The sequence below is a fragment of the Penaeus vannamei genome, chromosome 39 (assembly GCF_042767895.1).
Source record: "Penaeus vannamei isolate JL-2024 chromosome 39, ASM4276789v1, whole genome shotgun sequence".
NCBI lineage: Eukaryota > Metazoa > Arthropoda > Malacostraca > Decapoda > Penaeidae > Penaeus > Penaeus vannamei.
Window position 1 is genome coordinate 7136535 of NC_091587.1, and position 15000 is coordinate 7151534.

The window sequence follows — 15000 nt, forward strand, 5'->3', positions numbered from 1 at the left end:
ACAACATACAGCTAGTTCAACTGCGCATAACATGATAGAACATCATTCTTCATGTGTAACATTTTGGTCATGATATGCTGCCGGTTTGTTAACCCCTTCGATCTGTTGGTTTAAAAACGCGTGTTGCTCGTGTTCGGGTTTCTAGCCAGCAAGCAGTAAATTTATTTGTATTGTCATGAATGTCTTTGATCTAACATAATTTCTGTTTCTCTCTCTCTCTCTCTCTCTCTCTTTCTCTTTCCCCTCCCCCCCTACATACACACATACGAGAGAGACAGAGAGAAAATGAGAGACAGATGCAAAGACTGTCAAATAAGAAATCGTTCAAAGACACTTGGTGTGAAACGATTAAGAAATGAAGGAGAGGGAGAGGGAGCGGGTATCAGGACAAGGAATGAACCAGGGAGGGTGGAAGTGTACCCCCCCATATAGGGTCCCATCTAGGGTGGAGGGGTATGGGGTGAGATAAAGGAATAGGACAGGAGAAGGATCACAAAGGGGGAGACCGTGATGTAGAATCTGCCAGTTTATTGCTAAACTTACAATAAACCGGCCAAACATCTATTGTAAGTTTAGCTTGGGTAAATATTCTGAATACCTTCCCATAAATAATCATGATGATATTGGTATTACAAAAAGGTATATTATAACAATATGAGTGTTTGTGTTCGTGGCGATGAAAAGCCTGCCAAAATATGTGGATGTCTGGGGTACCGAATAGCCCACCAGAACACGCCATTGTGTGATTGGCTGCCCATAAGGTGGGATGAGAATCCGGCGCCATGATTGGCTACGAGAAGGGAGTGGCAGGCTGTGCGAGAAGAGATCTTGCAGAGCGAGGACGGTCCATGACTGTAGCTGCGATCTCAATTGTGCTGCTCTCTCTAAGGACACAGAGACAGAATAAGGAGATAAAGTTGTGCATATGTGTGGGGTGACTGCCTTTCCCTGGTGAGAGTAATTAGTTCCTGCAAATAAACTTTGTGGCCAGCCAATAAACCGTGGATTGCTACCTGTGTGTCCTTCATCACCATCAACTTCATTTAGCGCCCTGCGTGCGAAAACACTCGTCAAAGGCTGCTCACCGAACCCGGTGGGACAGGCAGTTAAAGTAGTGCAGCATCCTGCCATACAGGGTAGGTTGTGTGAGGCACTTGACACTTGTGAATCTGTCTGTGTATGTCATTGGGCGCCAGAAGGAGAGAGTTATGTAACATTGGTATCAAGGATTCCTCTCACTAACTGCTACCCAAATATACATAAATCATGTCCTAATGGCCACAATTTTGGTCCTAATCTCAGGGGAGGGAATCAATTAAACCACAGAAATTGTGCGGTAAAATACGAATAATGTAGAGAATTAGTCAATATATAGTTAATTGCTGGGAACCATGCCCTTTCAAACCCCGCATGGAGGGCTGCTTCCCCGAAACTCCTGCACGGATAAAGCATAAAGGACAGACTTGGCATCGGGCACTCCCGCATGTGAGTCGTACCTTCTATCCTTCAGTGAATACCTGGAGGATTATTCATTTGAGTGGGGGTTGAGTGGTGGCAGCCCCATAGGTGGGGGTTGCAGGTGGTACAGCCCCTGCATTAGACAATATTACAACTAATTCTGAGTATAATATAGTGATATATTTCGTGTATATTATTCATATTTTACCCCACAATTTCCCTGTTGCCTTTCATGCCATCCTATGCTATCGGGTTCAAAAGTATGGGGATCTGGGTGGGTTCCACTGCTAATGTCCTACACATAAGGGTAGTAGAGGGAGAGAGGAACCCATCAATACCACTATCTTCCTGATCAATCATTCAAAAGTATTCTGAATAATTACCAAAGGTTGTCGTCCTTCCTTGTCATTTATCAACCAGCCCGATTCCTAAAAATAGAATATAAGGTGCATATGGCTCACAATAGTCATCTTCTTAGCAGAGCGTGAAGCACAAAGACACAGCACAGCTCCATACAACCTTATTCTACATACCTAAGCAGTTTCCAAAGATAATTAGTCAACAAATTAAAAATACGAAAAATATTAACACTGAAAATCCACAGCCTTGATTACACATGCACGAGTAAGTTTGATTTTCGTCGTTTCTGGAATAAAAGACAAATTCGAAGCCCTGTCACCAATGGAGAACTGAAAGCACTTTAAATAACTCTGAAACGCGAATTTTAATCACCATATCTCTCCCTCCCACAAAAACTGACGCCAATTTAACAGCTAACTCAACAATCTTTATGGCAAACTCTTTTAAGCTCTGTATATCAATAATTTATTCATGATTCCCATTGCCGAGGCCTTCAGTACTCTCTACTAACTCGAAATAAATGTACAGGTGACATAAACTAAGCCACTTACCTTGAAAATAGAAGAAAAGACTTATAAAGCGATGAGGAATTCCAAGGTGTGTCGGCCCGCTGTCAAAACAATTGCAGGGATGGGAGATATAAATGTTTCAGGTGTTAAAATGTGTTGGATTTATGGTATAGGTAGTCATCTCTAGATGTATGGTAGGTATTTATATATTCCTTTTTTATAATCTACTGTGTAATTATGAATTCAAGAAAACAATGTAAGGGTTTATAATAATGCTCCTTTGATATGTTATTTTTCGCCAATTATTTGAATAAACTACAAGACTAATACATATATCAATAATACATAAAATACTAGTTACTATGCTAGTACTCCCACTAATTAAAAGGAAGACATAAATAGAAACAGAAATTCCATTTGCTCACAAAACAAAACAAACAAATATCACCAAGAATTAGTACACACAAGATCCAAATCAAATGCAACGATACAAAAACTACAAAACGCCAAATACGAAAACACACTACAAATAAAAGAGGAGAAAAACAAGATTAAAAATAGTGACAATAATGGCATTAGTCACCCACACCGCGCGGCCGTGAAAGGTCAGCGCGTGAAACAGGTAATCAATTTTCGTCTTAAAATTATAATTATTAGACTAATTTTTATAATTTATAGTCTTAATATCATCATAGTTTATCAATGGTGGTTTATGACAAAGAATATAATAGGTTAGAGTAGATATTGACTTTGATTTACATGAATAAGGGCGGGTATTGCAAATGCCACGTAAAACAGGTGTTATTTTTGAGTGTTTTGTTGTTAATATGCAATACTTCTTATACTTCTTGGAGTTGTTGTACCATTTTCTCAAATGTCCTACTGTTACTTTTATTAGATTTTAAAGAGGGAGGTTTTAATTTCATTATTTTTTTTTAGTAGTTGGATTTTGAAAGGAAATAACGTAGAGGGTCTTATATCAGTCTTTTTATATCGTAGGTTTGGCAAATTCACATCAAAAGACGAAACACTCTTTCTTCTCATGACAGACATAGACGGTTGAGCATGAATTAAATCTTGGTTGTATTTTAACTTTTAACTCTGTCTTGTAGTGTTGTGATTTTCCACGTCTTCGGCACTCAGGCAAAGGTCAAGGGGCCTCGATCAAGTCCTTTTGAGAAATATCCTGACAATGCAAGCCAGACTTTAGAGCATTTTTCTTGTGTGGGGAATATTACATTTTTTCATGCGTGGAAAACATCATTTTGTCTATATTTGCGCGGACAGATTATGAAACAAGTGCGCAGAAAGGTTAAAAGAATTTTATGCGCAGAAGATGATTTAAAAAAGAACTAAGCATGCGGACAGAATTTGACCAAATATTTTTTTGCACAGACCAAACTCTACAGTCTGGAATGCAACAGGTCTAGTTGATTAGGATTAAATCTTTTCAGTAATACACGGTTATATTTCATTGTGTGTCAAAATATCAAATATTTAATGGTTTTTTGTTTCCCCCATTTTCTACAGTGCTTGTAATAAACTATTTCAATGTCTTACACACATATTCTTGCAAAATAGAGCTTAGGTTTAATTCTTTGCATAATGATATTGAGAAGTTTAAAAGCTCATGTTTCCAAAACATTTCTGTTAGAGGTCTGCCTGTGTCAGAATGCTGGGTCGTAGAAATTGTGTCAATTGTCATATTAAGTGTAGCGGTATCATGCGTAAACAATTATTGACTTACCTTGAGTTCTTGCAAGTTCCTTTTCGTATCTGGTTGTGTGCTTGCGTTAATTTATATATTCTGTATGGCAGTTCACACTAGTATCACCCTGCTACTTAGTACGCATGTTTCTTTACAGATGTGTTCCCTACGTCACTTTGGATGTGGGACTAACTTTAATGTTTGATATGGAAATCAACTTGTATTTTCCTTTTCTTCATACAGTCCTGATATCTAATTTTTGCTTCATTTTACACAGAAATATAAAGGAAGGCTAACCTTTTCATAATGATATTTATTGATTGCCTGATCTTAAATCTCAACTTACCAGACCCATGTCATAGTCTTGCCTTGATCTGTACGTACTTTAACCATATCTTCTCTTACCTCACCTTTACTTTTACCTTTTCATATCTCGTCTTGCCTTATTTCATTTAAGATTTAAAATAACTAAGCCTGGCCTACTCTAAACATCGGCTTCCCTGTTGTGGTTGTAGCCTCAGTTGATGCCAAAGCCCACCCTAGCCTATTCTTTGTGTAATGTAATCTGTGACTGCATTGCATGCTCCAGTAATGGCCAAGCGACTACCATACAAATACTACAAAGATGGACCATTTTCATATTTGATTATGAACCATCATGGTATACAAGATCTGTCTTACAGATCTGTAGATTTCAATAATATGGAATCACTCTATTTTCTGTATTGATAGTATTGTTTTTTAATTATTTGTATTGGTTGGTAAAAAATATATATATCTTAGACCAGTTCTTCTTTTAGGGTTTATTATAGTATATACTAATACTATATATTAAAACATTTATTTATTCAGAGGTTTCTTATGTTTGGATGAACTATTTTGTGCAGTCCCAGCTTTTATGTAATGAAATTGGCTATAGTGTCTTATGTGGCAGGTATTGGGTTTTTGGCTATCTTCTTGGTTGAGATAGTATGGTGGAAGGGTGAAGGAAGAATCTTTCCTAATCTTGCTTTCTTCCTTCTTCCCTAATTCCTTCTTGCTCCCTCACTTCTTCACTCTGTCCTTCCCTGTCCCACAGTCCCTCATTTCTTTCCTCTTTGACTCTCCTCTCTCTCTCTCTTTCTCATACCTTCCCAATCTCTCCCTCCCTTGCTCCTTCCCTTTCTCTCTGTCACACACACCTTCCGTCTTTCATTTCTTCTCCTTCCTTCTCTCCCTCCCTCATTGTCCCCTTCTCCCTCTCTTTCTTCCTGTTTCCCTCTTGCTCTCTAAGTCCTTCTTGACCTTGCCCTACCCCTCTCTTCCTTTTCTTGTCCTTTCTCCACTTCTCTGTTCCCCCTCTCCCTCTGTCCTTCTCTCCTTAACTCTATCATCTCTTGTCCATTCCCCTTTGCCCTCCCCACCTTTCATCCTTGGTCATGAATGTGCCCATTATTGCCTATGAAACTTAGTATTTGAAGCTGAGTATATATCGGTTGATTATGAAATCTAGAAATTGTACCTCGGATATTTTCATCCAAAAACTATTTAGGTGTCATGTCCTGAACCTGAAGTTGTTGTATCTAGTTTCTAACAACTAGGGTTATGGAACTTTTCCGGACACTTCCAGACTATTTATGTAAAAGAGCATTACACCTAAACTTGAAAGTAATCAAAATTTCTGCGGCATTATCTAGTTTAGCCTTGTAGACTAAGGTCTTCCCTGAGGGCGATGTTAACAACAGTAGCTGCAGACGACTTACTAGGCTATCAAGACAACATTTTCTCTTTTTTTAATACTGTTGTTATAGATATTATTGTTATTGATAATATGATTATCATGATGTTATTAACAATGCTAGTGGGTCTCATGGAAAAATAGAATGGAGGATCTGTGTCATGAAAAGATTCACTCAACAGGATGAAGATAATCAAAAGAAATCACCAAAAGAAAAAATAATGAAGGAAAGAGAGGAATCTTTTTATAATGTTAACTGCAAAAGCTTAATACTGTAAATTTTTCTTTTAGTTCACTCTACTCTTGACTGTCATCGTTTATTAGAGGCTGATTAAACTAATGGTATTCAAAACATCTTATGCAACTTAACCATCACCATGTGACACCAGCCTCACTGAACATAAACAGAACATAGGACAAACTGTGACTGGGTTTGGGGTGCATTGAATGCAACTCTTCAATGCCATACATAGCACTAATAAATCCTACATGATCTTACAGCATGAAACTTCTATTTTTGTCTCATTTTAATGAAAATTTTAAAAATTCAGTTATAAATATATTGAAAACATACTTTTTATTATGACATATATGCTAGTTGCATATAGACTTGTTTGTTAGTTCCATATTGATGGAGATATGCACCTGGCAGTGAGTGTCTGAGGGGACTGTAACTCAGCAGCTGTAGGAGTGCCACCACTGAACATTAATAATAGCAATATAAAATTTTGATATATTTCCAAAAAAATAAGAAAACAGGTCTTATGGATAGAATTAGTAATTGACTTGGAAACTAAGCAAAAAGTCACCTCAGTTTAAATACTGTTAATAAACTTAAATAATAGTGGGTATGGCATATACTTGCTTGCCATCCCCAGCAGCAATAGCTTGATATTTAAATACAGTTCTTTATTAGATTTTGATACTTAAAGTGACATTAAAGAGTGACCAACAAATGTCAGAATTCTTTTCTTTTTCTGTGAATTATTATTTGTACTCATTTTTACAGGAGAGAGATGGAGGAGCCATGCACTCCAAGAGGCACCAGAAGGTCGAAGTTGACCAGATCACACTCAGCCCAGCCAGAGGAATGCTGCCTGTCATCATCTCCCTATTCATCCCGGCGAAAACCGAAGTCACCAGGACGCAGCCTCACAGCAATTTTCACCCGTCCTGAACGCACAGAGAGAGCTTCCTCAGAAGATAGCAGAACTTTGTACAGAAGGAAAACCATCGGCACTTTTTATGGTGATCGAAGATTTACTACAGTGCCAGAGGATGAGCATGTAACCTTGGAAAAATGTGTAACAGAAAAAAAGAACCACAATATCAGCTTATCTCTTTTTTCTGATTTAGAAAATGCTGAAGTTAATTACTTGAGTAACAGTTATAGTGGTTCTTATGAGCAGAGAGATTACAATGGTTCTTATGAGCAAAGAGATTACAATGGTTCTTATGAACAAAGAGATTACAATGGTTTGTATGAGCAAAGAGATAACTACAATGGTTCGTATGAGCAAAGAGATAACTACAATGGTTCTTATGAGGATAGAGGTAATCATAATGGCTCCTATGAACCCAGGAACAATTATAGTGGGGTTTATGAACATGTGAACAGATTTGACTTAATGGCTCCTGTTTCAAGGGTTGAAAGTTGTTTGAGGAGAAGAAATGCAGTGCCTGTTGGGGAGAAATCAGATGTTAGCAAGCCTCCAACTCCGAAAAGTTCCCCACTATTATGTTCATTACTGATGAAAATTGGTAAACTTTTCTTCTGGTGCTCCATTATTGTATTTGTGGTTGTTTTAGCAATTTTTAGCCTATCTACTTTTATAGTTCACCAAAAGACAGTGTGTGAACAAAGACAGGGTTTGAAAATACCACTGGATGCATTAAGGGAAGAACTCACATCACATGTAATTGGCCAGGACATTGCCACTAACATACTTTTAGATTCACTACAAAATCTTCAGGATGACGACTCCACAGAGCCACTGATAATGTGGATGGTTGGTTGGTCTGGAAGTGGCAAAACGCACACTTTAAACATTATAAAAAACCTGTTCCCTGACCCCTCCCAGGTACGCACTTTCATACCTTCAATTTTGATGTTGAATTCAAATAATATGGAAAAGCAGGTCTCCAATTTATTAAAAAAGCTTGATTCATGTGGCCCAAGGTTGATTATCATAGATGGCTGGGATGACGACAATGATATCTCCATCAGTGTTCTCCAGACGCTGGTCAAGGAGTTCAAAAAAACTTCAAAGAACAAACCCACAGGAAAAATTATTGTTATTGTAACAGGCACCGAGGGAAGCAGGGAGATCAACAGAAAGTACCTGAAGCTTCGTGTAGAGGGGAAGGAAAGGGAAGATCTCCGACTCAACGATTTTAGGGAAGTGACCCAGGATATTGTTACATCTAGAAAGCTATATGAGGATTTCAGGAGGCTTATTGTTGTACCTTTTATGCCTCTAGAGAAATTGCAAGTACAGCAGTGTGTTCTGCAAGAGCTGAACAAGCTAGAGGAAAATGTAGAGGAAAAATTCAGAAATAGTTTGGCGGGTAAGCAGTCTTCAGTTATGGATGAAGTTGTAAATCAAATTAACTTTATTCCAGCTGGGCAGCCCTTACTCTCTGCCACAGGGTGCAAACGTGTCCAACCTCTGCTTAGGTTACTGCTACCAGAAGTAAAGTAAAAGTGGACTCTTTCTTTATCTGATAGGAAATAGTATATATATTATCAATTGTATTATGCATTTTTTTCTTTTTTAGTATCATTGTATTAGTAGTGTTATATTTTCAAAAATGAAAATATAATAGAAAAATAATTTATGGTGAGATGCATGAACTGTTACATTATTTTATGGGACATTACTCAAAGAGACATATTAAAGAATTTTTTAGAATGTATGATCAGTGTAATCTTAGTTGAGGAATAATGTGTGATGTGAATATTTGTCCCAATTAGCCTTGTCATATATATTTTTGAGCTTTACATTGTTCTCACAGCCAGTGCAACAAAATTGCATTTATAATGATTTCTGTACCGAACAGGGATCCGCTTTAAGACAATTTGTAAGAAAGGTACAAATAAAAACTAAGAATTTCAGAAGTTACATCAGAAAATAAAATAGATGAAAACTGTAAGATGTAAAACTAAAAGAAATAATTCCGCCTTGTGATTGCTATGCATTTACACTGTGCTTATAGAGTTAGGCCACAGGGTTTTGAAATAATTTATTGCTGCAGGGCGTTGAATTTCCTTAGTTCAGAAGACAACAAAGGAAGGTGCTACTGATAGGCTGGGTAAATCGACAAGATATTTTATTTTCGTTTCACCAATAAATAGTTACTAACATAAGCTGTGATACCTTTTATCTGTAAGAAGTGTGTATTTTTATCAAAACTCAAGTCAATGTGAATATCTGTTCGTCAGATTTTAAACATTGTAATTTTATAGTGGAGAATAATCGGCCATACTTTTGAGATGGTTATGTGATTTGCCTCCAAAGTGAATTTTAGTGCACAATATTTTATATACGGAATAAAATGTAAATTTAAATTTTAAGATGAGTTTCATTAGTATATCTTCCTCAACTGTGTTTATATTCAACATTCAGTATGCCCAATGACTCAATGGGCAGAGGCATTCAAGAACTGATTTAATTTTAGGGAATTAAGGCTCAGGTGACACAGGTGATTAGGACCCCAGTTATCCTAGCAATGTAGGACTTGTAGGTTGAAAGTGTGTTATTCAAACTGTGCTCATTTTATTTATGATTATAATATTTGCTGAAAGCCAGATCACTAAAATATTGTGATATTTAATCTTTCATATCTAACAAGAATATGCAGAGTATTTTAGTACAAGTAGTATCGTAATAATAACAGTATACAAACCTCCCTAAAATTTACATAGGTCTTCTATCCCAAAGGAGAAGGAAGGTATTTTGAAGTGGAGGGGGGGGGGGGACAAAGTAGGTTCCCCCCCAAAAATGGTCGGATCCCAGGGACCATCTTGATGGGAAACCAGAAGGTGAAGCCCCCCTAAGCTGCTGGATTTTAGAAGTTTTAAAGAGATATTCATTAATTTCTGCACAAAAATTTCTGACTTTTTTTTCAGATAATATTTGACATAATGGTCATTTCATTTTGAACACCAGACTTAATTGTAGCTTCCCTCTCAGTTGCTGGGGATCCGTGTTCTCAACAACTAATTAACTAAGGAATTGCAATGTTTTTTATTTGTAGGAGAAGTTCTCAAAAATTAAATGGTGGGAAGGAATAAGCAGGGTCCCGCTACCTCCATTCTAGAGTGGGAACGGTCGCCGCCATCCCCCATAGTATGTGTAAGACCACTTATATACTTTACCCCCCTACCCCCTCTTTCCCTACACCTATACATCCTAAGAAGAAAATCGCTACACACGCGCCTAATTTGTCTCCGTGTGTCTTTCCTTAAAGTACCATTATTGCCTATGTAAAGTACCAGTACTGCCTTAAAGTACCATTCTAACCATTATTACCGTTTATATATATGATCAAAAAAGATCGCTGTGTGCTGGCTGGGTGCTGCAACTAACATGTATTTGTACTCGGTGTCCCAGTCAGCTGATGTCAGAAGAGGGAGGAGGAAAAATGTCTAAAGCAACCTGGTAAAGGAAGCTAGTGAAATGGGCGATTTGACGAGACCAAAGGCCGAGATAGGGAGTGAAGCAATGCGCAAAGATGAGGAAAATATAGTATTTGTTTGTTTTGTTGGGTGGTTGCTGTTATTTATTCCATTCATACCGTTTTTGCATTCATTTAGTCTGTCCATGCTATCAGCTACTTTACGCGGCTTTCAAATGTTCGAGCATTCGTTTACCATTCTTAAATGGGCCAAAATCCGTGCCTAAAAAGGTCATTGTGGAGCAAGTGTTCCTTTTGTGTGTATATGTCCCTGGCATCTCAGGGAATCCGCATGACAAACCAGAGTAGACCCTGCGATATAATCGACCTTTGTGTGGATATTCAGGAAACTACTCGTTGTTTTTCTTTTTATTTTTATTTTTATTTTTATTTTTGTAGACATGTGAGTGAGAGCTGAGAATGACAGGATAGGAGGAGAGGGACGCAAAGAGAGATCTGGAAAATGAGATATGTTGCCTTTCTTTGTGCGGTTGGGGTGTTTATGCTTCTTGCATGGCGGGAAGGAGACTCTCTTTCTTTCTCTCTCTCTCTCTCTCTCTCTCTCTCTCTCTCTCTCTCTCTCTCTCTCTCTCTCTCTCTCTCTCTCTCTCTCTCTCTCTCTCGCTCTCGCTCTCGCTCTCGCTCTCGCTCTCGCTCTCGCTCTCGCTCTCGCTCTCGCTCTCGCTCTCGCTCTCGCTCTCTCTCTCGCTCTCACTCACTCACTCACTCACTCACTCACTCACTCACTCACTCTCTCTCTCTCTCTCTCTCTCTCTCTCTCTCTCTCTCTCTCTCTCTCTCACTCTCGCTCTCACTCACTCACTCACTCACTCACTCACTCTCACTCACTCCCTCATTCTCTCACTCTCTCTCTCACTCTCTCTCTCTCTCTCTCTCTCTCTCTCTCTCTCTCTCTCTCTCTCTCACTCACTCACTCACTCACTCACTCACTCACTCACTCTCTCTCTCTCTCTCTCTAATGACCTGTTCTCATCGTCGTTCTCGCCTCGCAAACCACAAAAGCCATGTGGTTCTCATTTCACCGTATTTCAACATGTTCTGCGCCTTGAAGATGACTAACGAAGAGACCTACCCCCTCCCCCCCCCTCTCTCTCTCTCCCCCCTCCTTCCCTCCCCTCTGTCTCCCTCCCTCCCTACCCCTCTGTCTCCCTCCCTCCCTCCCCTCTGTCTCCCTCTCTCTCCCTCTGTCTCCTTCCATCCCTCCCTCTCTCTCTCCCCCTCCCCTATCTCTCATTTATTAGGAAACATTTTTGAATACATTTGGAATTGTCCGTTGCATGTGTCTTCGGCGGGGAAACAGGATCCCTGCCATTGCCTTTCTGAATCTTGTGTCGAATAAATGAGGAGATGATGGTATTGTCAATGACTGTGCTGTGAGTCAGTGTCAATGACTGTGCCGTGAGTCAGTGTCAATGACTGCTGTGAGTCAGTGTCAATGACTGTGCTGTGAGTCAGTGTCAATGACTGCGCTGTGAGTCAGTGTCAATGACTGCGCTGTGAGTCAGTGTCAATGACTGTGCAGTGAGTCAGTGTCAATGACTGTGCAGTGAGTCAGTGTCAATGACTGTGCTGTGAGTCAGTGTCAATGACTGTGCTGTGAGTCAGTGTCAATGACTGTGCTGAGTCAGTGTCAATGACTGTGCTGTGAGTCAGTGTCAATGACTGTGCTGTGAGTCAGTGTCAATGACTGTGCTGTGAGTCAGTGTCAATGACTGTGCTGTGAGTCAGTGTCAATGACTGTGCTGTGAGTCAGTGTCAATGACTGTGCTGTGAGTCAGTGTCAATGACTGTGCCGTGAGTCAGTGTCAATGACTGTGCTGTGAGTCAGTGTCAATGACTGTGCCGTGAGTCAGTGTCAATGACTGTGCTGTGAGTCAGTGTCAATGACTGTGCTGTGAGTCAGTGTCAATGACTGTGCCGTGAGTCAGTGTCAATGACTGTGCTGTGAGTCAGTGTCAATGACTGTGCCGTGAGTCAGTGTCAATGACTGTGCTGTGAGTCAGTGTCAATGACTGTGCCGTGAGTCAGTGTCAATGACTGTGCTGTGAGTCAGTGTCAATGACTGTGCCGTGAGTCAGGGTCAATGACTGTGCTGTGAGTCAGTGTCAATGAGTGTGCCGTGAGTCAGTGTCAATGACTGTGCTGTGAGTCAGTGTCAATGACTGTGCCGTGAGTCAGTGTCAATGATTGTGCTGTGAGTCAGTGTCAATGACTGTGCCGTGAGTCAGTGTCAATGACTGTGCCGTGAGTCAGTGTCAATGACTGTGCTGTGAGTCAGTGTCAATGACTGTGCCGTGAGTCAGTGTCAATGACTGTGCTGTGAGTCAGTGTCAATGACTGTGCTGTGAGTCAGGGTCAATGACTGTGCTGTGAGTCAGTGTCAATGACTGTGCCGTGAGTCAGTGTCAATGACTGTGCTGTGAGTCAGTGTCAATGACTGTGCCGTGAGTCTGTGTCAATGACTGTGCTGTGAGTCAGTGTCAATGAGTGTGCCGTGAGTCAGTGTCAATGACTGTGCTGTGAGTCAGTGTCAATGACTGTGCCGTGAGTCAGTGTCAATGACTGTGCTGTGAGTCAGTATCAATGACTGTGCTGTGAGTCAGTGTCAATGACTGTGCTGTGAGTCAGTGTCAATGACTGTGCTGTGAGTCAGTGTCAATGACTGTGCCGTGAGTCAGTGTCAATGACTGTGCTGTGAGTCAGTGTCAATGACTGTGCCGTGAGTCAGTGTCAATGACTGTGCTGTGAGTCAGTGTCAATGACTGTGCTGTGAGTCAGTGTCAATGACTGTGCTGAGTCAGTGTCAATGACTGTGCTGTGAGTCAGTGTCAATGACTGTGCTGTGAGTCAGTGTCAATGACTGTGCTGTGAGTCAGTGTCAATGACTGTGCTGTGAGTCAGTATCAATGACTGTGTTGTGAATCAGACTCTCTCTGGGTTGTTAGTTAAACTGCGTTTGGTTTGAGAAGCAGAGTTCTTGGTCGGAGTCAATTCTTTGCTGTTGTTTAATCTTGTTTCTTGTCTTCTTGTTTAGGATCCTTTTTTCATGTCTGTAGGCGTGTCTCGTGAAAAAACACTTGCCGAAGCACACCTGGTTTTAGGATTAGTAAAGAATGATTGACGGGCACCCATTGTGTAAACCAGCTTGTCGGGTCATTTCAGGTCATCATTACCATTATTCACGATAACTCAATTGTCAACGGACACTAAAGAAACTTGCCACACACTGAACCCCCAGATCTCTTTCCCAAAGAGGTCATTTTACCATATTAAATAGCAAGGTTTGAAAAGTAAATGGGAGCAGTCTCTGGCGGGATAGTATAGTGTTTGTGTTGTGTGAAGGATTGGCGACCCTGACCTAGTACATTGTGTAGTGTTCAGGTGCAGGTGTGTTGTACTTGTGACCAGTGAGTAGACGTGAGAGCAGAAACATCATTTCGGGCCTGGAACCTCGTCTTCAGCAGAGGTTCATTACAATGTTTTATTTTTTTTAATGATTCTTGTTAATAAATACTGTTTCTTGTTTATAATTCCTGTTTCTTGTTTATAGTTCCCGTTTCTTGTTTATAATTCCTGTTCCTTGTTTATAATTCGTTTCTTGTTAATAATTCCTGCCTCTTGTTCATAGTTCCTGTTTCTTGTTTATAATTCTTGTGTCTTGTTTATGATACTTGTTTATGATTCCTTTCTCGTTTAGAAAACTTTTCTTTATATTTTTCTTGTCATTGTTTTTGTTTCCTATCTCTCAATTAAGATTCTTGTTTCATATTTAGGTTTCGTGTTTACGATTTATTTCTTATTTCTACTTCCTGTTTATTAATTCTGTTTATTGTTGTATTACGAAAAGATATATTATAACAATGTGAGTGTTTGTAATTGTGGCGACAAAAAGCCCGCCAAAATATGTCTGCCTTAGGTTAACTTTCGCACCGAAATTTGACCGCGGAGAAGCCTACTCAGGGGTGAGATGGTTGCCGATAAAGGATTTTATATCTATTTATCTAGGTGTTTTTGTTTATATGTCTCTGTATATCTCTGTCTGTTTGTCTGTCTCTCTCTGTCTATGTCTTTGTTTTTGTCTCTCTCTCTCTCTCTCTCTCTCTTTCTCTCTCTCTCTCTCTGTTTCTCTCTCTCTCTGTTTCTCTCCCTCTCTCTGTTTCTCTCCCTCTCTCTGTTTCTCTCTCTCTCTCTGTTTCTCTCTCTCTCTCTCTCTCTCTCTCTCTCTCTCTCTCTCTCTCTCTCACACACACACACACACACACACACACACACACACACACACACACACACACACACACACACACACACACACACACACACTCTAGTGACCTGCTCTCATCGTCGTTCTCGCCTCGCAAACCACAAAAGCCATGTGGTTCTCATTCCACCGCACTTCATGTCCAGCGCTCCGACCGAGATGACAGACAAAAGAGACATTAGGGCACGCCAATCCAACCCTTATTGCTGTTTATTCTGGTGTCTTTACGTATGATTATGTCTTGTTTATACTCAAAATGTTCCTTGGGAAATGCTTATTCTGAATCACTAGG

General features: G+C 39.9%; 2 protein-coding genes across 3 annotated transcripts in view; one reads left to right on the forward strand and one right to left on the reverse strand.

Moving 5' to 3' along the window:
- Window positions 1-2455, reverse strand: part of Kdsr (3-ketodihydrosphingosine reductase) — a 10856-nt gene extending 8401 nt beyond the window's left edge. The window contains exons 1-2 of one of the 2 annotated variants that reach the window (XM_070117022.1): window positions 2370-2441; window positions 1842-1886 (exon numbers count right to left, since the gene is read on the reverse strand). The gene's annotated coding sequence lies outside the window, so the exon portion shown is untranslated. Of the gene's footprint in view, window positions 1-1841; window positions 1887-2369 lie in introns of both variants that reach the window. The other variant, XM_027355300.2, reaches the window with a different exon arrangement.
- Window positions 2456-2831: 376 nt separating this feature from the next.
- LOC113804424 (uncharacterized) lies at window positions 2832-9326 on the forward strand. The gene is made up of 2 exons (XM_027355299.2): window positions 2832-2949; window positions 6762-9326. The coding sequence occupies exon 2, from the start codon at window positions 6769-6771 to the stop codon at window positions 8452-8454; it is 1686 nt and encodes a 561-aa protein (XP_027211100.2). The 5' UTR covers window positions 2832-2949; window positions 6762-6768; the 3' UTR covers window positions 8455-9326.
- The last annotated feature ends 5674 nt before the right edge of the window (window positions 9327-15000 follow it).